Source organism: Phacochoerus africanus, chromosome X (assembly GCF_016906955.1).
Source record: "Phacochoerus africanus isolate WHEZ1 chromosome X, ROS_Pafr_v1, whole genome shotgun sequence".
In the NCBI taxonomy this organism is placed as follows: Eukaryota; Metazoa; Chordata; class Mammalia; order Artiodactyla; family Suidae; genus Phacochoerus; species Phacochoerus africanus.
Window position 1 is genome coordinate 62815769 of NC_062560.1, and position 27643 is coordinate 62843411.

At 36.5% G+C, this 27643-nt stretch overlaps 1 protein-coding gene across 6 annotated transcripts in view; it reads right to left on the reverse strand.

Annotated features, from left to right (window-relative positions):
* The window catches only part of PHKA1 (phosphorylase kinase regulatory subunit alpha 1), a 117245-nt gene that overhangs the window by 73796 nt on the left and 15806 nt on the right, over positions 1-27643 (reverse strand). For all 6 annotated transcript variants that reach the window (XM_047764054.1, XM_047764053.1, XM_047764052.1 and 3 more), the window contains exons 5-13: positions 26811-26893; positions 21287-21367; positions 11978-12076; positions 10885-11031; positions 9607-9660; positions 8215-8337; positions 5062-5157; positions 3861-3968; positions 2350-2428 (exon numbers count right to left, since the gene is read on the reverse strand). In XM_047764054.1, coding sequence (XP_047620010.1) covers positions 2350-2428; positions 3861-3968; positions 5062-5157; positions 8215-8337; positions 9607-9660; positions 10885-11031; positions 11978-12076; positions 21287-21367; positions 26811-26893 — 870 coding nt within the window. The remainder of the gene's footprint in view (positions 1-2349; positions 2429-3860; positions 3969-5061; positions 5158-8214; positions 8338-9606; positions 9661-10884; positions 11032-11977; positions 12077-21286; positions 21368-26810; positions 26894-27643) is intronic.

The window sequence follows — 27643 nt, forward strand, 5'->3', positions numbered from 1 at the left end:
GAGCATATTCATGTTGATGATTAAATAATAAACTGATACACTATAGAAGACCAACACTGAAGATAGGGAGACCACTTAAAAAATTATTGCAGTAACAGAATGAAGAGATGCTAATTACTTAGATTGGGATCATGACATTAGTACTAGATAAACTAGATGGATTTCTGAATTATTTAGAAGGTAAAGAAACCAGGACTTGTTAACTGATTGAATGTAAGAGGTGAAAGGAAGGAGATATTGAGAATGATTCCCTAGGTATTTATTTGTGTGACTGAGAGAAAAGTGTACTATTCAATGACATAGGCAAATAGGGAGAAAAGCAGGCATGAATGATGTGGTACTAGAAGGGTGCAGCTGATTAATTTTAGACATACTGAATTTAAAGTACATGTGAGGCAACCAAGTAAGCCTGTCTTAAAGGATATCGATACATTCAAGAGTCACTATAAAAAGACATGAGATGGATCAAAGAAAATGTATAAAGAAGAAGAGGAAAGGATCTAGAATATGACCTTGTATAAACTCTAGTAGATTTTAGCCAGGTATAGGTCAGGCATAAGATCAGAAAACACAGACTATAAAATTCATCTGGGGCTATGATTTTTCTGGTAGGTATAGCAGAAGTATGGTGTACTGGTGATTAAGATATTTAGATGATGAACCAAAAGGTAGAGAAATAAATCAGAGTTACCAGAAGACCAATATAGCCAGATGACATAGGCCTCAAAGAGAACAAGCTTTCTCATGGGAGGGGAATAGTGATGGTCTTTTACATAATGTTTGCTATATATAGGCATATCTCGGAGATATTGCAGGTTGCGGGTTTAGTTCCAGACCGCTGCAATAAAGTGAAAATAACAATAAAGCGAGTCACACAAATTTTTGGCTTCTCAGTGCATGTAAAAGTTATGGTTACACTATGCTCTAGTCTATTAAAGTGTACAATAGCATTGTATCTAAAGAAAACAATGTACACATCTCATTAAAAATAGTTATTGTTAAAAAATGCTAACCATCATCTGAGCCTTCAACGAATCATAGTAGTAACATCAAAGATCACTGATCACGGGTCATTATAACATAATAATAATGAAAAGGCTTGAAATATTGCTACAATTACAAAATGTGAACAGACACACCAAGTGAGCAAATACTATTGGAAAAATGGTGCTGACAGAACTGCTTGATACAGGGTTGCCATGGACATTTAATTTATAAAAAACACAATATCTGCAAAGCACAATAAAATGAAGGATGCCTGTACACTGATAAGCAAAGACTACCTGCAAGACCACATAGGATGCCAAGTATAACAAGGTTTAGAAAATACACAGGATTATTTTCTATATAGAATTAATCCCAATGGAGGATCGGGTTGAAATGGAGACATTTCAGAGGAGCTTCATAGGAAGACCTGATACCATATTAAATAGTGTTGTTGGGGAGTCAAAAATCACCTGGAGTTTTATACTCTAGGAGATTAGCATAATACTAATGTCATTCAGTTAAGGAAGGTGAAAAGATCTATTTTCCTTGGGAGAGGTAAAAGGATGGATGGAGACAGAAAAGGCCAGTTTCGCATTTGAAGTATAAGTGGTAAATTTGTTTTATACATGTTGGGACTAGAATTAATATGTTTACAGGGCTTAGCTCAGTGTTTTGCATAGAGTAGGTAACCTCGAAATTTAAGTTGATTGCTAGGAACAAAAAATAAAAGTTTGGAGTACTCTCTAAAGAAGTAATAGTTGGAGCCATGGAATTAAATTTATGATGAAGGAGGCAGCCCTAGTAAACTAATGTAAGGTGTAAATACATAAAGAAAAGAGTATTAAGATTTACGTACACAAACATTAGAAGGAAATGAGAAAAAAGGAATGCTAGCAGAAAAAGCATAGAAGGAATGTTCAGAACGAAAGCAAAGATAATCAGGAGGCTATAATATCATGATGGTGAAAATAAAAGAGTTTCTAGAAGAAGTGGTTAAGAGTGTCAAATAATATAATTGATCAAGCATTTGTTCATGATTAAGATTAATAGCAATCTTGAAACCAAACAGAACCAAGTACATTCTATACTTTTTGAAGCCTAACAAAATACATAAAGAATAATGTCATCATTTACTGGTCAAAACCAGATCCTTTAATTAGTTAGTTAGTTAATTAATTAATTAATTTCTGGCTGCACCAGCAGCATGAGAAGTTTCCAGGTAAGAGACTGAAACTGCACCACAGCAGCGACCCAAGCCACAGTAGTGGCAATGCTGGATCCTTAACTCACTGAATCACCATGGAACTCCTCAAACCAGACCTTTAATATAAAGTTTCTGCTGCTGTGAATAAGAATACATACCTTGAACCACAACATCTGGCTTTGGTACAGTAGAAAACCTACGATTCAGGGGATCGATTTCTCCGGGAGCTAGAAATCCCTAAAGAAAATCATAAAAGGAAGATTATTATACTTCAAAAAAAGCTAATGTTTGTGGAGAAACAACACACAAGTGCCAGAACCCCATACCATAACATCTGAGAGGCAGGTATGAAAAGGAAACAAATACCTTTACTGTATGAAAATATTTGAACTACTGAATTCACTTCCAAATTAATTTTATCTGGAGTTAAATTTTAGCGACTGCCACAAATTCTTTTTTGGAAATAGATTTTTAAAAATAAATGATAAACGGAAAGTTTTCTAGTTATATTTCCACCTTCTTTGGATGTACATGAAGATCAGATCACAATGCTTATAATCAATAATTTACATCATTAGTCCTATTGCTTTCACGTTTACTCATTCATATACTTGCTATGCTTTCTGCTCAGCAGATATCTTTTGACCTGACCTGAGTTTCTGTCCTTGATGAAATGGGATGAATTCACTCATTTAGCCCTTAGCGGTATCATTCATCTCCTCTTTTTCATAGGATTTAACTTATTATGATTGAATGAGAAAGTCACCAGGTAAAGATTAGTTTAAACAAATTATTCTGCCCATTGTTGCTACATTCATAATAATGTCAACTAAAGATAATCAAACATTTATGCTATACACCTTAAACTAGTAATGACATATGTCAATTATATCTTAATAAAACTGGGGAAAAAACAAAATAGAACAAACAAAAACAGCTGCAGAAAATAATTATATACAAACAGCTCAAAGAATCTGGCTCAAAGAGGAAAGCTAAGTTCCATTCAAGATCCTCAAGGAGCCTGAGTTATAGCTTACCTTATAAAAATAACTTATAATGGGGAAATAGATTTGTCAGTAGACCTGGAAAACTTTTGAGAAAGGGAACCTTTCTTATGGCTCGAAATGTCACAAGTGCTTTATTAAGAGCTGTTTCAACAGAATTTGATACAAGGAACATTTAAAGAGCCCCTCATCAAAAAACAAACAAAAAACCATGATGATCCCAACCCCTTGTACTGTTATCTAAAATTATCTTATCAGTTTATTCAATTAAAGAACGAAACATTACATTGTTTGGAAGAGTTAGCATTAAATCCATTAAAGCCATTACTAACCAAGCATAATTACACACGCAGTCACCAGGCAAGGCACTAAAGGGTGTTTTGAAAGAGAAATATCTAAGGCCTGATCCCAGCGCATCTCCAACCAAGTACAGTACCAAAATAGGAAGTCCTGGGCAAGCATGAGGGACATGGCTACCAGGTGAAAAGATTTTTGTCAAGGATTGGCCATGCTCTCACTCTAAGGACCTGGAGGAAAATCTGTAATTAAGGTAGAATACAAAAGGCAAAACACATATCCTTCAGATTGAGTGAGTTGCTCACAAATCTGATTGCTATGGTGACTAAAGCAGAAAACAATGGAAGAGCCCTGAAGTCTTCCCTTACCTCTGCCATCAAGTTTCCTAAGATGTATAGAGACTGACCCCACATATGAGGCAACTTTCCCATGGGGACTCGGTCCACAGTATGAGGATTTTGATATTCTTCATCAACCTAAAAAAAAAAAAAGGAAGATAGATAAAGAAAAGAACAGAATTTAAGACACTAGACAACAAAAAGGCTGAATCTGGATTGTGATTCATACTCTATAAAACAGTCACATATTCAATGGAATGAAAAGTCAAGCACTATGACTACAGTCGTGAACAGTGCTACTCTATGTGGGTACACATTGCCTGAGGATCTTGTCCAAAGGCAGATTCTGACTGAGCAGCTCTCAGGTGTTGCTGCTGATGTTGCTAGGAGCTTGGTCCAGTCATCCTCACCAGCACAGAAAACTGTATCTCTCCCCAGGCTAATGCTCTTTTGCAATGGAGAGAAGGAACAACGGTAATCTTAATTGACATTTTGGGAAAATGGATACATACTTCATTTTTCAAGCAAGCCTGATCTACTCAAATAATCCCAGATGATTAGCCTCAAAGCAGAGAATATAAAATCCTAAAGAGTTCACACAGAACATCATTCAAGTTTGGCTTACTGATCTCTACATCATTCTCAATCCTAAAGTTTGATTTAAAAAAATTCTCTGAACAATTTATTTAATTTTTAATTATTTTATTATGGCCACACCATGATATATGGAAGTTCCCAATCCAGGGATTGAATCTGAGCTATAGCTGTGACCTATACCACAGCTGCAGCAATGCTAGATCCTTAGCCTGCTGTGCCGGGCCGGGCATCAAACCTGCACCTCCACAGTGACCCAAGCCACTGCAATTGGCTTCTTAACCCACTGGGCCACGCAGAAACTCTTATTTTCTTTTTTTTTAAATTGAGGTATGGCTGACATACAGAAAGACCATACATATCTAATGTGTGCATCTTGATGAATTTAAGGATAAATATACACCTGTGAAATTACCATTGTAAAGTTTGGGCTTGCTTTTGTCTGGCTACATAATGGTACCATAACTAAGCCTGCTTTAAAGATTTATTTTCAAAGGAATAAAATCATATTTTATTGTCCTATACCTAAAGACAAACTTTAGAACATTATAAACAGATGATTAAAAATTATTTGACTCAAACAAGGCAGTTTGAGTCCTCTTCTCCCAGCTCCATGTTAAGGCATCGCCCAGCTCACCTTGTCAGGAGGAACACTGTACAGCTCTGGTAGAAGTGGGACTCCATTTTTGCCCTTGATGAGGACTGCTTCAAGAGCCTCTCTGTATTCTTGAACCTGTAGATAAGAGAAAAGAACAAAATTTATAGAGCTCCCTTTGGGATCTAGGGGATGTTTGTAACCAAAGAAGGTCCTAATGCAAAGGAGTGTATTCACCTAGTGAAAGGAAAAGGGGGAAGCAGCATTTACTAAATGCTGATTGGAGGCCAGATACTATGCTAGGAGTTTTGCATACTTTAACGCATTTAATTTTAATAACCATCCAGGTGTGCAGAATTAAAGCCTTTTTTTAAACAGGGAAATGAAGGCTCAAGGAGGTTATGAGCTTGTGAAAGATCACACAGTGAGTGTAAGATTCAGCCCAGATTTGAGCCCAAGTCAGCCTGCCTCTACAGGCCTGTGTTTATTCCCTATGTACAGCTTCCTAACTTTAGATGTAATTGCTTTTAAAACTGTATTTTCAGGGCCAATTAGTTTCTATTACTACCAAGTTTCCATTTTTTTGCTTAACAATTTGCTGTAGATTAGTAATACATAAAAAATATAAACAAAACCCACTATAATTTATGGTGGGAAAAATTATACAGTCAGTTGTGCTATAAATGTTGTTTTGAAAATACAAATTTGTTCCAGTGCATTTGATATATTAGAGAACAACTTGAGCATAACATGAATTTCACATATGCTTACTCACAATTTCAACCTGAGAATGCAGTCAGCCGAACTGAGTCGTGTAAGAATACATAACGCACACACATGCACACACCTTAGGAAAACAATGAATCACAACCCATCCATATGTGGTCTTATAACTTTGCATTCAACTCTCCTTCTGCCATTTCCAAGCTGCTCTCTTCTCATGGCCACCCTGGCTGTGTGGCTCTGTGTCTTCCCCCTCTTTCTCCTTGGCCTATTTTTTGATTCTTCCTCTCCGTTTGACATTCTTTTCCTCTTTTCTCTTATGCTAGCTCCCTTTTGTTCTTTTCCTCTGGCACGTAGGGTGGCAGGCATGGGGAGCTCTGAGAGTGAGCTCGTAGGAAAGTGAGTGCACATTTCCACAAGCAAACTTCAGGGCTTTTTCATGGTACAAATGCCACATCTATTGCGGTATTTATGTGTTAACCATTTAATATGTATAAGGATGTGGTGCTGTTTTTATTAGGTTCCTATTACTTTGTATTTCTGACAAGCTTTTAAAGCGTTGTTCTGCAATCATATTTCCCTATAAGCCCAATAGTTTTTACTTCTCAAATGTGCAGATGATGGTGATTTTTAGAGAACATATGTATGTCTCATTATAGCCAAACTACCATACTTTGCAGTTGTGATATGTCTTTACCTGTGAAATTCAAAGAATATCAGGGCTATCTACTTCTTCAATGAAGAGAAAAAACCATTCTCATCATATGCCTCATTTTATTGCACATCACTTTACTGTGCTTCACGGATAATGCATTACTTACAAATTGAAGGTTTGTGGGAACCCTGAGTTGAGCAAGTCTATCGACACCATTTTTCCAACAGCATTTGCTCATTTTGTGTCTCTGTGTGTCACATTTTGGTAAATCTCACAGTATTTCAAATCCTCCACCAGCAAAAACATTATGGCTGGTAGAAGGCTCAGATGACAGTTTAGCATTTTCCAGCAATAAAGTACATCGATTTTTTTTAGACATAATGCTATCATACACTTAACAGACTATAGTGTAAACATAACTTTTATATGCACTAGGAAACCAAAATTTTTAACTGACTTGCTTTACTGAGATATTTGCAATATTTGTGGTGGTCTGGAACCGAACCCCCCCCATATCTCTGAGGTATGATGACTGTACAGAGAAACTGAGGAAGTCAATGAAAATACTTGGGCTGTTCAGTGGTCAGGAGCAAAGCCAGGAAAAAAGAAAGGAATAAAAAAGAATCCAGGCCTTTCAACTTTTTCTCTCAGAGTTCAAAAAACCTGAATGTGCTTTGTACTTAGTTGGCACATTTAATAAATAAATCTTTCTTTGAGGAAGCACCACTTTGGATAAACAATTTTGTGGAATTTGAGGACTGAGAAAATTCTACTGCTGGTAGAATCAAAATAGGGTGGTCAAAATAGGGTGGTCTATTATTGCTTATATTATTTCTTGCTCAAAAAAAGGATACTCGGAGTTCCCGTCGTGGCGCAGTGGTTAACGAATCCAACTAGGAACCGTGAGGTTGCGGGTTCGGTCCCTGCCCTTGCTCAGTGGGTTAATGATCCAGTGTTGCCGTGAGCTGTGGTGTAGGTTGCAGATGCAGCTTGGATCCAGCGTTGCTGTGGCTCTGGCGTAGGCCGGCAGCTACAGCTCCGATTCGACCCCTAGCCTGGGAACCTCCATATGCCACGGGAGCGGCCCAATAAATAACAAAAAGACAAAAAAAAAAAGGATACTCTATAGTTGACTAAGATTTAGAGTAAAATAGCACTTTGTGGCCTCTGAAACTTTGGCATAACCCTATTATTTAAACTCATATTGGCAGTTATAGATAACTATTGGCCAAAGCATTTAAATTACACAAAATTGTATTTTATGTAGCCAAGTATAAATGATTTCAAAATCTGTTTTATTTATGTCAAAGTTTAGAATATAGCAAATTTGCAGAATGCCTAACACTAAAGTTCCTTGATTAACTTGTCTAGTCTCGCTGTTTTCCAACAATACTTTCTAAACTTCTTTATTCATATAGCTCAAAAAGCAATGATGACTGTATTTTGGGGGTTGAGGACAGGATATCAGTGGGTTGTCATTGTTTTTTGGTAAAGTCAGAACATCATTTCTAAGATATATTTTTTTAAAAAAGACATACAAAGTCAGAAGATAAATTTAAGTACCTCTGATTACTAAGGCAAGAAGACAGGACTTGCTATTCTGCTTTCTATATCTATAAAAAGCCAAGTTGGAGTGATGGCAATATCCAGGTCTTCTAACTCTTAATATGGTGCCCTCAGTGACTAGTCTATAGAATTCAACTGTGTCCTTCCTATTAGGGGAGGACACAGGGTCAGCACAGTCATTAACTAAAGAGGAAGACATAATTAGAACATTCTGCTTAAAAACTCTGTCCCCTCTGTCCCCAGTGCATTACCTGTTCTGCATTGCCACTAAAGACCCCATCAAGGATAAAGTATGTCCAGAACAATGGCCATTCGCATTCAATGTTTTCAAATAACTTCAGCTCAGCTGGTTCATAGTACAGACGATTGGGATCCTGGTTAAAAACACAATAAACAAAGTCTGTCTTATCACTCCAAGGTCAAACTGTATCTCTAGTTCAGAGGTATTACAACACAGCCTTTTACCCCTGAGAGTTTGTTTCAGAGAAGGCAGAACACATAAACACTCCCCTCCCTTAGCCAGTATTTTGTCTCTAACTAGTAGAACTGGGATAATAATAATACTACAGGCATATGTATGAAGTGAGACTAATTTGTAATAAACTTTAGTTTGGCTTTATACTTGTTAAGTTTGAGGTAGCAGCAGAACATACAAATTGAAGTGTTTAGAAGGACAGTGAGAGATGAGGGCTTGAGAATCATCCCTATATAGGTGACACACGAGCACAAGTTATAGATGTAGACCTATAGATTATGAACAAGCAGCCTAAGAACAGAATCTTGATAAACCCTCACAGTTCAGTGAGGAAGGACAGAAAGAGGAGAAAAATTAGGATGGTTTCGAGTTATGGAAATTAAAATAGGAAAAAAAAAAAACCTCAAGAAAATGTAGGGGTAGGTAAGCGATGTACTACAGAGAAGTCACAGAGAATAAGGACTGGTCGCTTAGGAGATTATGATGATATTTCAGAGCACAATTTTAATAGCTTGGTAGGGGCAGAAGTCAAAAGGTTTAAAGAATAAAATGCAAGGGAGGAAGTAAACCAGAGGAGTATGAGCTCGATAATTTAAAAAATTATAATGGCTCTTGACCAGCATGCTTAAGCCTTAAATGATGTTTACATTTGCCAATGAAAGGGGTTATCAACGACTCATTCCCTTTAATAATATTTAATTTTATCCATTGATATTTCCAAGGAGAACTTTTGACAATGGAACAAAAGGAAGTTAACTTTTCAAGATCAAGTACTGTTTAGAATTAACCAACTGCAAAAAGTGGAAGGGGTCCAAAAAGATGTACTGATAGAAAGATTTTTTCCCTCTGTAATTACTAAATATTTAGGTGGAAAACTTTGAGACTGTGTAAATACTCTGTTTCTGCTTAAACATTCACTCACTAATTTAAGCATCCATCAGTAGCACTTTCCTGAAACTAACCAATTGCAATGTGTGGAAAGACAACCTCTTCCCCTATTTTATTTACTCCAGAAAGGTTCACAAACAAAGCTTGACAATTAATCCCAACAAAAGTAGCAAATATCAGTTATTGTTATCCTATTTAGTGATAGGAGGTATTTTCTCTGAATGAGACTGCAGATAGTGACCATTCTACTTTGGACTCGTTTGGAGGAAAACAAACCTACCTCTTTAGGAGTTTTATATCCATCTCGTAGAAAGCGACAGCAACCATAACGACCCTGGGAATGCAGAGGAAACAAGTTGGGAGCATGTACAATAATCATTCAGAAATGTATCCTTTGCAATAGCTACATGTGCCAACCTATCAACAATACAGACATGATGCTAAAAAAATAATTAAAAAAACCCTAATATCAGCCCAGCAGCAGAAACTGATTTTAGCAATGTGATTTCAAGTGAGGGCTAAGTTACAGGCTCTTCCCTAAAGCAGAGTTCTTATTTTATCTTCTCCATGGCTTTCCACTATAGGATAAGTCTGTGAAAGCCCAATTACTTTTTTTTTTTTTTTGGTCTTTTTAGGGCCATACTCGCGGCATATGGAGGTTCCCAGATTAGGGGTCCAGTCGAAGCTGTAGCCACTGGCCTATGCCACAGCCACAGCAACGTCAGATCCGAGCCACACCCGCGACCTACACCACAGCTCACGGCAATACCAGATCCTTAAGCCACTGAGCGAGGCCAGGGATTGAACCTGTGTCCTCATGGATGCTAGTCAGATTTGTTTCCACTGAGCCACAATGGGAACTCCATGTGACAGCCCAATTACTAATCTATGTGGTCCTGTTCACACAGTCAATAAAAGACCGCAGTTTTTCTTTTTTAAAGAAAACACATTTAAAAATTTTTGAGATAATTGAGACTTACAGAAGAGTTCCAAAAAATAGTAGAGTCCTCATATACCCTTCAACCACTGTTCCCTAATATTAACATCTTATATAACCATAGAACATTTACCAAAACTAAAAAAATTAACCTTAGTACAACATTATTTACCAAAATACAGACCTTATTTGGATTTCACCAGTTTTTCCACTAGTGCTTTTTTTTTTTTTTAATCTTCCAGGATCCAGTTTAGGATCCCACTACATTTAGTTGTCGTATCTCTTTAGTCTTTTCTAATCTGTGAAAGTTCCTCAGTCTTTCCTCATTTGTCATCACTTTGATATTTTGGAAGACTGTTGGTCAGTTATTTTGTAGAATGTCCCTCAGTTTGATTTTTGTCTGATGTTTTCTCATGATTGGATTGAGGTACTGAATCCTTGGGGAGGACACAGTGCACTGTATCAGGGCATATACAATGTCAATACATCTTATTAATGGTGGTGTTAACCCTGATCACTTGGACAAATCACTGATACAGGTCATACTGAAGGCCCCCAAAGATACTATTTTTACTTCAAAGTTAGAGCCCTAAAGAAAAGAAAGGCACATATGGAACATACCTGAAGCTTGGTGATGATTTCCTGTTTTGTGAGCTCCACCAACTGGTTATCCTCTACTGCAAAGGCTGGGAAGGAAACAACTGAAAGTAGGCTAGCATCAACCTCTTTGGATGTTGAAGCCCGGGGTAGTATCGAATTAAGGATAGACTAAAAGAAAGGAAGTCAAATGTGGCACATTAGTAAATAGGTCTGGGATTATAAAACTAATAGCTTTAGTTTCAAAAGATTTATGTGGAATAGGATCATTAAAATGAAAATCTAAAAATGATTCAACAGTGAGAGCTTAGAAAACTATCTATTTCTATATATCATCCCTTGCCTTAATCCTGCTCTCCATACTTCCTAATTCTGATTCTTAAGCAGCTGCTAATGGATAAAGAATACTTCAACATCATTATCCCAAACACAATCCTGTTGCTCCATTTTCAACTATTAAGCATAAAGATAAAATGTAGCTGCTGGAAAGCAGAATTTAGAAGGTTCAGCTTCCATACACACATTTCCTGTGGAAAATTTTGCATTTTTAAAATTAGAAGATTATATTCACTAGAATACTATAGGTATTTAATCAGGGTTTGAAGAAGAGTAGAAAGACCACATTGCCAGTGATAAGAACCTTAATCTTTCAATACAGGGAGTAATCCTAAACAAAACTGAAGATACGCATTTACCACTTAGTCTAATCTCCAAACATCTACAACCAATCACAGGCAAGAGAAAGTTTCAGAGCCACTATCAAGAACACTCAAAATAGATCACTTCTTGTTTTCTTGGTATATTTAGAAAAGGAGATTCTCAGGAGCATAGGCCATAGACCAGTGATATGACAGTAGTGCAGAATTCTATATACTATGGTGGGATCCCTTTATAACCTCAGGTGGGAAAACAGGATTATGATATATATTACAGCTCATGTTATATCAGGCTCTATATACAACATCTCTATAGGATGCCTGATAGGACATTTTTAGCACATGGTAATAAATCATATTATATACTCTCATTCAGGTCCCCTTATTTTAAAGCTCAGGATAAATTTAACTCTGGGTAAGAATACATTTTTTTTCTATGATGTGGCCCATTATTCTCTTACCTGGCAGTGTTGTACTTCATCAGCTAGGACATGGATAACTGACTGTGGCCCACCTTTCACACCAAACAGGTCCAGTTCATCTAATGCTTCCAGGGCTGCCTTTGAGGAACAAAGAAGCAAAGGACAACTTTAGCATTAGAAAGGGGTATATTTGTCTCCCAAAGCAATAGAAATAAGAGCAAACATAAACCAATGGGACCTAATCAAACTGACAAGCTTTTGCACAGCAAATGAAATAAAAAAGAAACCAAAAAGACAACTTACAGAATGGGAGAAAACAGTTTCAAATGATGCAACGGACAAGGGCTTAATCTCTAGCATATATAAACAACTTATACAACTCAACAGCAAAAAAGCCAACAACCCAATGGAAAAACGGACAAAAGACCTGAATAGACATTTCTCCAAGGAAGATATACAGATGGCCAACAGGCACATGAAAGAATACTCAACATCACTGATTCTAAGAGAAATGCAAATCAAAACTACCATGAGATACCACCTCACACCAGTCAGAATGGCTATCATTAATAAATCCACAAATAACAAGTGCCAGAGGGGTTGTGGAGAAAAGGGAACCCTCCTGCACTGTTGGTGGGAATGTAAGCTTGTACAGCCACTATGGAGATCAGTATGGAGGTATCTTAGAAAACTATACGTAGAACTACCATATGACCCAGCAATCCCACTCTTGGGCATGTATCCGGACAAAACTCTACTTAAAAGAGACACATGCACCCGCATGTTCATTGCAGCACTATTCACAATAGCCAAGACATGGAATCAACCCAAATGTCCACTGATAGATGATTGGATCAGGAAGAGGTGGTATATATACACAATGGAATACTACTCAGCCATGAAGAAGAATGGCATAATGCCATTTGCAGCAACATGGATGGAACTAGAGACTCTCGTCCTGAGTGAATTAAGTCAGAAAGACAAAGACAAATACCAAATGATATCACTTATAACTGGAATCTAATATATGGCACAAGTGAACATTTCCACAGAAAAGAAAATCATGGACCTGGAGAATAGACTTGTGGCTGCCTCTGGGGAGAGGGAGGGAGTGGGAAGGATCAGGAGCTTGGGGTTAACGGATGCAAACTCTTGCTCTTGGAATGGATTTACAACGAGATCCTGCTGTGTAGCATTGAGAACTATGTCTAGATATTTATATTGCAACACAACAATGGGAGGAAAAAGTATGTATACATGTATGTGTAACTTGGTCCCATGCTGTACAGTGGAAAAAAAATAAATAAAGAATCATGGAAACTCATCTTTTGACTTTAAGTCAAAGAGTATCTTTCCAGGGCATTTACTTATTTATGGAAACTCAATCATACCTAATAGCTTTTGCATTTTAATATCTTATTTTTGTACAACTTGTAGCATTTCTTATGAGCTGGTATCATACTTGCAAGTCTTCTGTCAAAGGAATGGTTTACTAGAAATTCACCTGTGCCATGTTCAAATTATTTTTAAAGTATGATATTTGACTAATAATGCTATAACCTCTCTCTTTTAAAAAACGTTTTTATTGAAATATAATCAACAGAAAACATTGTTTAAATTTGAGGTATATAGCATATTGATCTGATATATTTATTGCAATGTGACTACCACTGAAGTGTTAGCTAGCGCCTCTATCTTGTCATATAATTATCATTTCTTTTTTGTAGTGGGAAAAACTAATATTTAGTTTGTTATCAACTCAGAAGTTTATAACACAGTTTTGTTGTCTGTAATCACTGTGCTGTGCATTATTGCTCCAGGACCTAGTTTATCTGCTAGTTGCAAGTTGTACCCTTTTAAACAATATCTCCCCAGTTCCTTCACCACTACCCCCAGCCCCTGGTAACTACCATTCTACTAGGTTTTTATAGGTTCAACTCCTTTAGGTTCCATGTATAAGTGATATAATACAGTATTTGTCTTCCTCTGTCTGACTTATCTCACTTAGCATAATGCCATCAAGGTCCATCCATGTTGTTGCAAATGGCACGATTTCCTTCTTTTCACTTGGCTGAATAGCATTCCATTAGAGAGAGAGAGACAGAGAGAGATAACACACATACCACATCTTCTTTATCCATTCATCTGTTGACAGACACTTAGATTGTTTTCATATCTTGGCTATTATGAATGATGCTACAATAAACATGAGTGCACATGACTCTTTGACATGCTGTTTTCATTTCCTCCTCACCCAATAGTGAAATTGCTGGATTATATGGTAGTTGTATTTTTAATTTTTTGAGTAACCTTTATACTTACTATTTTCCCCAGTGATTATTACCAATCTGCGTTCCCACCAAAAGTGTACAAGTGTTCCCCTTTCTCCACATCTTCATCAATACTTATCTTTTTAATGATAACATTCTGACATGTGTGAGGTGATATATAATCACATTGTAGTCTTGCATTGCATTTCCCTGTTGATTAGTGATGTTGAGCATCTTTTCATGTACTTCTTGGCCATTTGTTTGTCCTCTTTGGAAAAAACGTCTCTTTAAATCCTTTGCCCATTTTTTTTTCTTTTTAGGGCCACACCCGCAGCACATGGAGGTTCCCAGGCTAGGAGTCCAATCAGAGCTGTAGTTGCTGGCCTACGCCACAGCCACAGCAACTCCAGATCTGAACCACATCTGTGACCTACACCACAGCTCACGGCAACACCAGATCCTTAACCCACTGAGTGAGGCCAGGGGTCTAACCATGCACCTCATGGTTCCTAGTCGGATTCGTTTCTGGGAAACGAATGGGAACACTTGCCCATTTTTTAATTGAAAAAAAAATTTTCTGTTTATTGAGTTGTATGAGTTCTTAATATATTTTGGATATAAACTTCTCATTAGATATATGGTTTGCAAATAAGTTCTCCCATGCTATAGGTTGCCTTTTCATCTTTTTTATTGTTTCTTCTGTTGTGCAGTAGCTTTTAGTTTGATGTAGGCCCCCTTAAATTGATTTTTGCTTTTGTTGCTTATACTTTTGGTGTCATATCTAAAAAAAATCATTGCCAAGATCACTGTAAAGGAACTTCTTTATGTTTTCTTCTAGGAGTTGTATGATATCAGGTCTTAAGTTTAATCCATTTTGAGTTAATTTTTGTGTGTGGTGTAAGATAGGGGTCCAGTTTCATTGTTCTGCATGTGATTATCCAGTTTTCCCAAAACCATTTATTGAAGAAACTATCCTTTTCCCAATGAGTGTTCCTGGCTCCCTTATCAAGTAATAATTGACTGTAAATGCATTGATTTATTTCTGGGATCTCTATTTTGTTCCATTAGTCTAAGTGTCTATTTTTATGCCTGTATCATACTATTTTAACTACTATGGCTTTGTAGTATAGTTTGAAATCAGGAAGTGTGATGCTTCCAGCTTTGTTTTTCTTTCTCATGATTGCTTTGGCTATTTGGGATCTTTGTGGTTCCATAAAAATTTTAGGATTTTTTTCCCATTTCTGTGAAAAATGCCGTTGGAATTTTGATAGGAATTGCATTGGATCTATAGATGACTTTGGGCAGTATGGACAGTTTAACAATATTAATTCTTCTGATGAATGAGCATGGGATATTTTTCTATTTTTAAATTATACTTCATTTACAATATTGTGCCAATTTCACTTGTTTTTGTCTTCAGTTTCCTTCATCAAAGTATTGTAGTTTCATTGTACAGATCTTTCACCTTCGTGGGTAAATTTGCTCAAGTATTTTATTGCTTTTGATGCTGTTATGAATGAGATAGTTTTATTTTTTTCTCAGATGTTTTGTTGTTAGTGTATAGAAATGCCACTTATTTCTATAGGTTGATTTTGTATCCTATGACTTTATTGAATTTGTTGATTAGTTCCAGTAGGTTTTTTTTTTTTGGTTGTTGTTGAGTCTTTAAGGTTTACTAGATAATAGATTATATTATCTGCAAATAATGAAAATTTTATTTCTTCCTTTTTCATTTGAATTCCTTTCATTTCTTTTTCTTGCCTAATTGCTTTAGCTCAGACTTCTAGTACTATTCTGAATAAGAGTGGTGATAGTGGGCATCCTTGTCTTGTTCCTGATCTTAGAGGAAAACTTTTAATTTTTCACCACTGCATATGTTAGCTGTGGGTTTGTTGTGTACAGTCTTTATTATGTGGAGGTATGTTCTTCCTATACTGGATTTGTTGAGAGTTTGTATCATGAAAATATAACTACAACCTCCATCTTAAAAGTGTCTACATGACAATATGGGAGACTAAACTCCCCACCCCCCAAACAACCTCAGAGACCCCTGGGGATAAAGGATGTTATTGTATTTTCTGTTCTGCAGAACATATTTAAAATGACATCTTGTGCATTGATAAGATACTGAGGTACAGAGAGAAGAAATATACCCCCCTTTTTTTTTTTATTTTTTCCCACTATACTGAATGGGGATCAAGTTATTCTTACATGTACACATTTTTCCCCCACCCTTTGTTCTGTTGCACTATGAGTATCTAGACATAGTTCTCAATGCTACACAGCAGGATCTCCTTGTAAATCTATTCTAAGTTGTATCTGATAACCCCAAGCTCCTGATCCTTCCCACTCCCTCCCTCTCCCCAGAGGCAGCCACAAGTCTATTCTCCAGGTCCATGATTTTCTTTTCTGTGGAAATGTTCACTTGTGCCATATATTAGATTCCAGTTATAAGTGATATCATTTGGTATTTGTCTTTGTCTTTCTGACTTAATTCACTCAGGACGAGAGTCTCTAGTTCCATCCATGTTGCTGCAAATGGCATTATGCCATTCTTCTTCATGGCTGAGTAGTATTCCATTGTGTATATATACCACCTCTTCCTGATCCAATCATCTATCAGTGGACATTTGGGTTGATTCCATGTCTTGGCTATTGTGAATAGTGCTGCAATGAACATGCGGGTGCATGTGTCTCTTTTAAGTAGAGTTTTGTCCGGATACATGCCCAAGAGTGGGATTGCTGGGTCATATGGTAGTTCTACGTATAGTTTTCTAAGATACCTCCATACTGATCTCCATAGTGGCTGTACAAGCTTACATTCCCACCAACAGTGCAGGAGGGTTCCCTTTTCTCCACAACCCCTCTGGCACTTGTTATTTGTGGATTTATTAATGATAGCCATTCTGACTGGTGTGAGGTGGTATCTCATGGTAGTTTTGATTTGCATTTCTCTTAGAATCAGTGATGTTGAGTATTCTTTCATGTGCCTGTTGGCCATCTGTATATCTTCCTTGGAGAAATGTCTATTCAGGTCTTTTGTCCGTTTTTCCATTGGGTTGTTGGCTTTTTTGCTGTTGAGTTGTATAAGTTGTTTATATATGCTAGAGATTAAGCCCTTGTCCGTTGCATCATTTGAAACTGTTTTCTCCCATTCTGTAAGTTGTCTTTTTGGTTTCTTTTTTATTTCATTTGCTGTGCAAAAGCTTGTCAGTTTGATTAGGTCCCATTGGTTTATGTTTGCTTTTACTTCTGTTGCTTTGGGAGACTGACCTGAGAAAACATTTGTAAGGTTGATGTCCGAGAATGTTTTGCCTATGTTCTCTCCCAGGAGTTTGATGGTGTCTTGTCTTATATTAAGTCTTTCAGCCATTTTGAGTTTATTTTTGTGCATGGTGTGAGGGTGTGTTCCAGTCTCATTGCTTTGCATGCAGCCGTCCAGGTTTCCCAGCAATACTTGCTGAAAAGACTTTTTCCCATTTTATGCTCTTGCCTCCTTTGTCAAAGATTAATGGACCATAGGTGTCAGGGTTTATTTCTGGCTTCTCTATTCTGTTCCATTGGTCTGTCTGTCTGTTTTGATACCAGTACCAACTGTTTTGATGACTGTGGCTTTGTAATTTTTCTTGACGTCTGGGAGAATGATGCCTCCTGCTTGGTTTTTGCTCTTCAGAATTGCTTTGGCAATTCTGTATTTTATGGTTCTAAAAGCTGTTAGGTGTGGTTGAGTTTCCATAAATAAGTAAATGCCCTAGAAAGATATGTTTGACTTAAAGGCAAAGATGAGTTCCATGATTTTTTAAAAATAGAATTTACTCATTGATTTCTTGGTTTTCTGATTACATAACATACTTTTTATAGAATATTTTTAAATCATATAGATGTATAAAAGAGGGTAAAGAAATCACTCTAAACAATCACTATTAACATTTTTGACATGTCTTGTATTAATGTTTTTCTAAGTATATTTGTTTATAGTTGAGATCATGTTTGGTTTAACATTTGGTTAGGATACTACAGGATAAGTGTATCTCCATATTATGAAAATTATTTCAAAATAATATTCTTTTAGATGGCTACCTTAAGCTCGTTGAGCCATTTACTAATTGTTGGAAATTTAGGTTGCCTTTAACTGTAGGCTATTAGAAACAGTATTGATAAACATCTCTTACTAACATTTATAAATTCCTCAAGGTCAGAGATTATGTTTTCTTCAACAGTGCCTAGCACACAGAAAGGTTCTTTAATGTTGTTGAGTTAACAGAATAATTCTTTGTTTTCATTTTGAGTTATTTTCTAAGCATTAATTCCCTGAAGTAGAATCACTGGGTCAAAGGGTATGAACAATTTTTAAGACATAATGCTAAATTCCTTTTCATGCAAATTGTTCCAATATAACTGTCACCAGCAGTGTATGGTAGTATCTTTAATGCAAACAAAGTATCTTAAAATTTTACCCAATTTGCTAGAAAAATAGTGAGTCTATTATATTAATTTGCTAACAAGGTTGAATATTCTTTCAAGTATTTATTAGTTATTTGTGGTTCCTTAATTATGAGGCAGAATCGACTTAGTCTTTGGGATAGCAGGCCATTCTAGAAAGCTTCACTGGAGAAATGATATCTGAACTGAGACCTAATGGGTGAGCAGAAATGATCCAGGCACAAAATATTTATTAATTACAAGGGGGAAAATAGCAAATTTACAGCACATAAATATGGAGAATACCATTTTAGTGAAGTCATCAAACTTAATATGAACAATAATGGGACAAATCCACATTTTGTCATTCCTAATGATATACTGAGGACACATCATCATCTCTGTGGTATTCTTGCCAAAAATACATAGCTTGAATCAAATCATGGGGAAATATTACACCAAATCAAATTGAGGAACATTCTATAAAACAACTGGCCTGTAATCTTTAAAAATGCCAAGGTCATAAAAGGTAAGTAAAGTCTGAAGTATTACTCCAAGTTAAAGGAGCCCAAAGAGACATTACAAATAAATGTAACATGTTATCCCGGATTAGATCCTGGATTCTAACATTCTCTTTTTGTTTTTGTTTTGCTATAAATGATATTATTGGGACAATTCAAGAAGTCTGAATGGGGTCTCTGGATTAGGTTGGTAGTATAACGCCAGTGTTCATTTCCTGATTTTGATGATTGTACCACAGTTATATAAGAGTCTTTGAGGAAATCCATGAATACCGATGTATTCAAGAGAAATGAGGCATCATGTCTGCAATTTCCTCTCAACTGGTTCATAAAAAATAATGCGTATGTGTGGATGTGTGTGAATAGAAAGATAAAGCAAATGTTAACAAGTGGGGAGCTTGGATGAAGGATATATAGGAACTCTTTGCACAATTCTTGCAACTTTTCCCTAAGTCTGAAATGATTTTAAAATAAAATGTAAAAAATAGTTTCAGTGGTTAAACATTTTTTTCAAAGTCAAGTTATTCAGAAGTTAATACCTAGAGTTAGTAAGGGTTTGAGGAAAATGGTGCATATGACATTTGATGACATATATCTAACCATATGTGAATGGGGATTATGTAAACTGGTGGAAATTGTTTTGAAGGGTAATTTTAAAGTGTATATCACTTAACCCAATGGTTTCACTTTAGGAATCTATCCTACAAAAACATTTGTCCAACTTCACCAGGATATATGTACAAGGATCCTCACTAAAGCATTATCATCAAGAGAATGATTATTAAATACTGTGCAGCAACTGAAAACAATGAATTGGATTATCTATATGCAAGAGGATGCTTGGTTATTGTGTTCAGTGAAATATGAGATTACTGAATTTAAAAAATCAGGTTATACAGAGGTAAATAGAATAGGCTTTAGTTTTTAAAAATAACTCAATATCTGTATCACTTTGATAATCAAAAATACATTAAAAAGAAAAAGCTTACCCAGCAAATAAATATTTTATAGGTACAAAGTTCCATATAAATTTATTAATTCAACCACATTAATTACATAGTTAAATTTTCTATGATCTTATTTATGGTTTATTTTATCTGTCATAGCCTGGCAGTGGTTTTTGTTAAATTGTCCCCTTATAACTGTTTCTATTTTGCCGTTTATCTGTATTAATTGAAACTACATTCCAGGCCAGACTTTTTGGCTGTGCCTGCAGCATGTGGAAGTTACTGGGCGAGGGACTGAACACATGCCATAGCTGTAACCAGAGCCACAGCAGTGACACATCAGATCCTTAACCTGCTGAGCCCTGAGGGAACTCTAAGACTTTCTTATTATAGGTTGGGCCTTCTAAAATTCTACCTTGACCCTCTTTGTCCTTTCTTCCATGAAATACTTTTTTGCTTTGAATTCTACTTTTGTTTGACATTCACATAGTCACTTGTGCTCTTTTTTGTTTATTTTGGCCAGACTTTGCCTATCCTCCTGCTGTTAATCTTTCTGCAGCAATTTGTTGTCCTAGATCTCTTATAGGGTGGTATAGGTATAGACTAGATTCTTCTTCTTCTTTTTTAAAATTAATCTGTGTCTTTACCTTTTGGCAAATTAAGTCATGCATATTTATCATTATAATGGATATGTTTGCTATCCTATTTTATGCCTTCTTGCTGTTTCCAGAGATAAGAGCTGAAATTAAGGTAGGAGCAGTGGGAAGGAAAAGATGAAGCCGAGCAGAAGAGAATAATGATGAAGACGATAACAATACAGGGGATGCAAGATAATGAAGGGGGATGGTTCCCTGATATCAAACTTTGTCAAGTGGTGTGTTGAAGGAACAAAAGCCTCATTTTGTTTGTTTCTGTAGTGGTAGAGATGATGAACTTAATTTAAGATGTTTTCTGAGGTCCTTTTGGGATATGTAAACAGAGATATGCCACAAAAGCAACTGGACATACAGATCTGGAGCTTATGAAAAAAGTCTTCACCCATGTGTCCACAGTTCTGAACATCGCCTGTGGTGTAAAAGAGCTATCAATTTGATGATGGTTCACATTTATATTAAGGCTTTATCTATGGCAAAGTTATACTGGACTTCCTTATCCCACATTTAGTAAAAACAAAGCAAGGAAAGTTACCTTTGCCATTCCAACTGAACTGGCATTCAATTCTGAGATTCCCTGGTTGGTTTTGTCTCCACGTTCCCATATCCCGAAGTCCTGGCATAAAATAACCAACATACTGTTAGCAAGTCATCACTACTAAATGCTTACTAGATGTACAACCCTTGAACAAAAGGCACCAATACTAGCTAACTTGCCATACATATCATATTTAGCAGCAATGCCTTTTAAGGAGATGCCAGTGATTTGGCTCCCCCCTCATAGCTATTTTCCCAGTAGCTTTAAATTCTATTGGGGCCTCCAAGAGGTTAAAAGACTTTGACAGTTCATCAGGACTAAGGACTGTTACTTAGTCCATCTAAAGAGGTACTTCTCAAAATTTTCATCTAAGAAGATACACAGAGGGTCTAGGAGATGGAGCCTAAACAGCACCTAAGTATTTTATCTTAAACATCCATTCTAATTTTACTCTTTGTTGGCACTGACAATGCACCATGCACTTACCTATGCACCTTACACTATTATCTTCCTTAATCCTTACATTTTATAGATGAAACTGAGGTGCAAAGAGGTAAGTGACTCACCCAAGATCACATAGCTAATAAATGAAAGAGCCAGGATTAGAGTCCAAGTGCTCCAAACCCTACATTCTTAACCATAGTTCTATAAGGCCCCTTGATAATACAAAGATAATGTCTACAATTACTTTAAAAAACTTATTTTGAAATAACTTTAGACTTACAGAGAAGTTACAAAAATAGTAGTGAGTTCCCGTACCCCTTTCACTCAGCTTCCTCTAATATTAACACCTGACATAACCACAGTATAATTGTCAAAGCAAAGAAATTAACATCAGTAGAATACTAGTAACCAAATTATGGACTTTATTAAGATTTCACCAGTTTTTCCATTAAAAGCCTTTCTATATTCCAGTGTCCAATGCAGAATACCATGCTGCATTTGTCATGCCTCCTTAGTCTCTTCCAATCAGTTACAGTTTCTCAAGTCTTGTCTTTCATGATTTGAATACTTTCTGGAGGTTAGCATTCAGATACTTTATAGATTACCCACAATTTGGTTTTGCTTTATGTCTTCTCTTGACTAGATTGAGGTTATGCATTTTTGGCAAGAATTCTACAGACATTATGCTCCTTCTTAGTGCATCAAATCAGGGGCTACATGATGTTGATGTCTTATTACTGGTGAAGTTAACTTTCATCACTTGGTTAAAGTGTATCTGCAGAGATTCTCCATTCTACTGTTACTATTTTTCTATTATACTATTTACAACCATACCTCAGAGATATTGTGGATTCAGTTCCATACCACAGCAATAAACTGAATATTGTGATAAAGCAAGCCACATAACTTTTTGGTTTCCCAATACATATAAAAGTTATGTTTACACTATACTGTAGTCTCAACAATATTATGTGTAAAAAATAACATACATACCTTAATTTAAAATATCTTATTGCTGGAGTTCCCATTGTAGCCTGGTGGAAACAAATCCAACTAGTCTCCATGAGGATGCGGATTCAATCCCTGACCTCCCTCAGTGGGTTGGGGATCTCGCATCGCTATGGCTGTGGTATAGGCCGGCAGCTATAGCTCAGATTCCACCCCTAGTCTGGGAACTTCCATATGCCATGGGTAGGGCCCTAAGAAGCAATAAATAAATAAAGAAATAAAAATAAAATAAAAAATATCTTATTGCTAAAATATGCTAACCATTATCTGAGACTTCAACGAGTCATAATCTTTTTGCTGGTGGAGGGTTTGAAATACTGTGAGAATTATCAAAATGTGACAGAGACACAAAGTGAGCAAATGCTGTTGGAAAAATGTCACCAACAGACCTGCTTGACACAGTGTTACCACAACCCTTCAATTCGTTAAAAAAAAATAACTGCAAACTGCAATAGAGCAAAGCACAGTAAAATGAGGTATGCCTGTAATTAATAGTACCTTGAGACAGATACTTTACAACTGTGCAAATATTCTGTTTATCCTCAAACATCCACCCACTAATTTAGCATATCAGTAACTTGTGCCTGCAACAATTATTACAGTGGTGTTTCAATGGCGATTTTCTAGTTTCTTCATTACTTCTATATTCATTAACTGCAGTTCTTCTTTAAGGAAGAGCTATCCTTTCTCCCCTCATTTATTTACTCAGCTATTTATATCAGTATGAACTTATAGATATTTAGGTTATACTCTAGGTTATAATAAAATGTTATCATTATTTATTTTGCTCAAATTGTTCCAGCTTTGGCCATTGGGAGTTCTAATAAGTTGGCCCCTGTGCCCTTTTGACATGCCCCATTCCTTTTTGAATACCTCCTCACTTTTTGTCACTATAAGATTCTCCAGTCGCATCTTGCATTTTCCCTGCCCCAGCCCATGGAATCAGCCACTTCTATAAGGAATCCTGGTTTCTTTTATTAAAGAATGATAGTTACATCCAAGATCTGGGCACTGGTGTTCTTTGTCACTGTGGTAACAGGCTTCTAGGCCCTCTCATTGAACAGAAGTTGTAAACAGCCATGTGCACACAGGCCGATGCATGTACGTATACACACACACACACACACACACACACACCTATATTTATTTCTTTATCTACCTTAAGTTACTTTTTATAACATATCTTTGTGTTAAAAAATGAAGCTTCAGAAAGGTAATCCATATTTATCCCGTGGCTAATCTTATCTGTCCCCAAACCCAGCTCTGCCCTAGTTTGCGCAGCAAAGATTAGAATATGAGAAGGTACAAACATATTAATTCTACTGCTACAACCCTTGGCTGCAATGGAGAGGCCAGAGAACCCTGGCTTTTAGCCTGGATCACAGCAGGCCTATAGTATCAGAAAACAAAGTGATCCATCAACAAATTACGTCTGTTTGTGTTAAATATGTCTGTTAGAATTATCCTTCTGGCAAATATGGAGTGATAGGTTCCAGATTTACCCTCATACCTATAACAACTAAAAAGCAACTAACCAAACTAAAACAAGCAATTAAAAAAACTGGACTACTTATGACACAGCCACCTTTATTACAATGAACATCATGCAATGAAGAACAGTGATTTTGGAAAGAGATGTTAAATATAACAATAAAAACATATACCATCAGGTAGCTATAAGAAAAAGTGACTATTTTGTACAGAAAGCACTGAATAAAATTCAGCAAAGTAGCAGGATATAAGATTAACATTCAGAAATCAGTCATGTTTTTGTATACCAAGAAAGAAATATTAGAAAAGGAATACAGAAATACAATACCTTTTAAAATTACACCTCAAAAAATCAAATACCTGGGAATACACCTGACCAAGGAGGTAAAGGACTTATATGCTGAGTACTATAAAACATTAATCAAGGAAATTAAAGAAGATATAAAGAATTGGAAAGATATTCCATGCTCCTGGGTTGGAATAATTAATATGGTAAAAATGGTCATACTACCCAAAGTAATCTACAGATTCAATGCAATCCCTATCAAATTACCCATGACATTTTTTCACAGAATTAGAACAAACAATCCAAAAATTTATATGGAACCACAAAAAACTCAGAATTGCCAAAGCAATTCTGAAGAGCAAAAACCAAGCAGGAGGCATCATTCTCCCAGACGTCAAGAAAAATTACAAAGCCACAGTCATCAAAACAGTTGGTACTGGTATCAAAACAGACAGACAGACCAATGGAACAGAATAGAGAAGCCAGAAATAAACCCTGACACCTATGGTCCATTAATCTTTGACAAAGGAGGCAAGAGCATAAAATGGGAAAAAGTCTTTTCAGCAAGTATTGCTGGGAAACCTGGATGGCTGCATGCAAAGCAATGAGACTGGAACACACCCTCACACCATGCACAAAAATAAACTCAAAATGGCTGAAAGACTTAATATAAGACAAGACACCATCAAACTCCTGGGAGAGAACATAGGCAAAACATTCTCGGACATCAACCTTACAAATGTTTTCTCAGGTCAGTCTCCCAAAGCAACAGAAGTAAAAGCAAACATAAACCAATGGGACCTAATCAAACTGACAAGCTTTTGCACAGCAAATGAAATAAAAAAGAAACCAAAAAGACAACTTACAGAATGGGAGAAAACAGTTTCAAATGATGCAACGGACAAGGGCTTAATCTCTAGCATATATAAACAACTTATACAACTCAACAGCAAAAAAGCCAACAACCCAATGGAAAAACGGACAAAAGACCTGAATAGACATTTCTCCAAGGAAGATATACAGATGGCCAACAGGCACATGAAAGAATACTCAACATCACTGATTCTAAGAGAAATGCAAATCAAAACTACCATGAGATACCACCTCACACCAGTCAGAATGGCTATCATTAATAAATCCACAAATAACAAGTGCCAGAGGGGTTGTGGAGAAAAGGGAACCCTCCTGCACTGTTGGTGGGAATGTAAGCTTGTACAGCCACTATGGAGATCAGTATGGAGGTATCTTAGAAAACTATACGTAGAACTACCATATGACCCAGCAATCCCACTCTTGGGCATGTATCCGGACAAAACTCTACTTAAAAGAGACACATGCACCCGCATGTTCATTGCAGCACTATTCACAATAGCCAAGACATGGAATCAACCCAAATGTCCACTGATAGATGATTGGATCAGGAAGAGGTGGTATATATACACAATGGAATACTACTCAGCCATGAAGAAGAATGGCATAATGCCATTTGCAGCAACATGGATGGAACTAGAGACTCTCGTCCTGAGTGAATTAAGTCAGAAAGACAAAGACAAATACCAAATGATATCACTTATAACTGGAATCTAATATATGGCACAAGTGAACATTTCCACAGAAAAGAAAATTTATTGGACTTTGAGAACAGACTTGTGGTTGCCAAGGGGGAAGGGGAGGGAGTGGGAGGGACTGGGAGCTTGGGGTAAAGAGACACAGAATGTTTCATTCAGGATGAATTAGCAATGGGATCCTGCTGTGTAGCACTGGGAACTCTGTCTAATCAATTATGACGGAATATGTAATGTGAGAAAAAAGAATGTGTACATGTATGTGTAACTGGGTCACCATGCTGTATAGTAGAAAAAAATATATATATATAAACAAATAATAAAAAATAAAAAAAATTAAAAAGCACTAAATCAATGTCTATAGGTGATATTAAACACATATTAAATTTTATTTCTAAGTATCTAACTGACCTATAATACTCCCTAGCCATTTTGCTCCCTTTTAACCACAAACCATTAAAATAAGCCCACAATGTAGCCCCAAATTGCCAAATACATACCATGCGGTATTACAGAGTTTGAAAGGAATAAAAGCATTACATCTTGACCCTCATGCCTCTGTAAATCCCTTGAGAAGGCAGAGGATGACAGAACTTAGGCTGAAGGCAATTTCTGCCAGAAGGCTTCTAGACTGGTTCACTATGAGGGGCAGCATTAAGAGAAGGAATAGGTTGTTCAGTATTTTTAAAACACCATGTGTAAAATTCATTTCCAAATGAGTACTTACAGCAGTTTTATATGCAGCTTCAATGTAAAACACAAGGTTCTGTATGAAATTAACTTCATCTAGACTGTGGATGATATGAAGTCCTGAGGAAAAAGAAAATAAAGATAGAGAGCTAGTCAGTTATCACTACAAGCTTTATAGGTAGCCAATAGTGACTAACTAACCCCCTTACTCCCAAATAATCCTAGTCCAGCTTTGGAAAAATGGGAGGCACTTTGATTCCTGAACCATAAAAACAAGACCACAAACCAGTTCTAGGCTAGTCTTTGATGTGCTGAGATTCCAGTGTATTTTTTTTTTTATTTTCCCACTGTACAGCAAGGGGGTCAGGTTATCCTTACATGTATACATTACAATTACATTTTTCCCCCAGCCTTTCTTCTGTTGCAACATGAGTATCTAGACAAAGTTCTCAATGCTATTCAGCAGGATCTCCTTGTAAATCTATTCTAAGTTGTGTCTGATAAGCCCAAGCTCCCGATCCCTCCCACTCCCTCCCCCTCCCATCAGGCAGCCACAAGTCTCTTCTCCAAGTCCATGATTTTCTTTTCTGAGGAGATGTTCATTTGTGCTGGATATTAGATTCCAGTTATAAGTGATATCATATGGTATTTGTCTTTGTCTTTCTGGCTCATTTCACTCAGTATGAGATTCTCTAGCTCCATCCATGTTGCTGCAAATGGCATTATGTCATTCTTTTTTATGGCTGAGTAGTATTCTGGTACTCTTTTTTAATTGAAGTATAGTTTATTTACAATGTTGTGTTAATTTCAAGTGTACAACAAAGTGATTCAGTTATAAATACACACATATTTTTTCAGATTCTTTTCCCT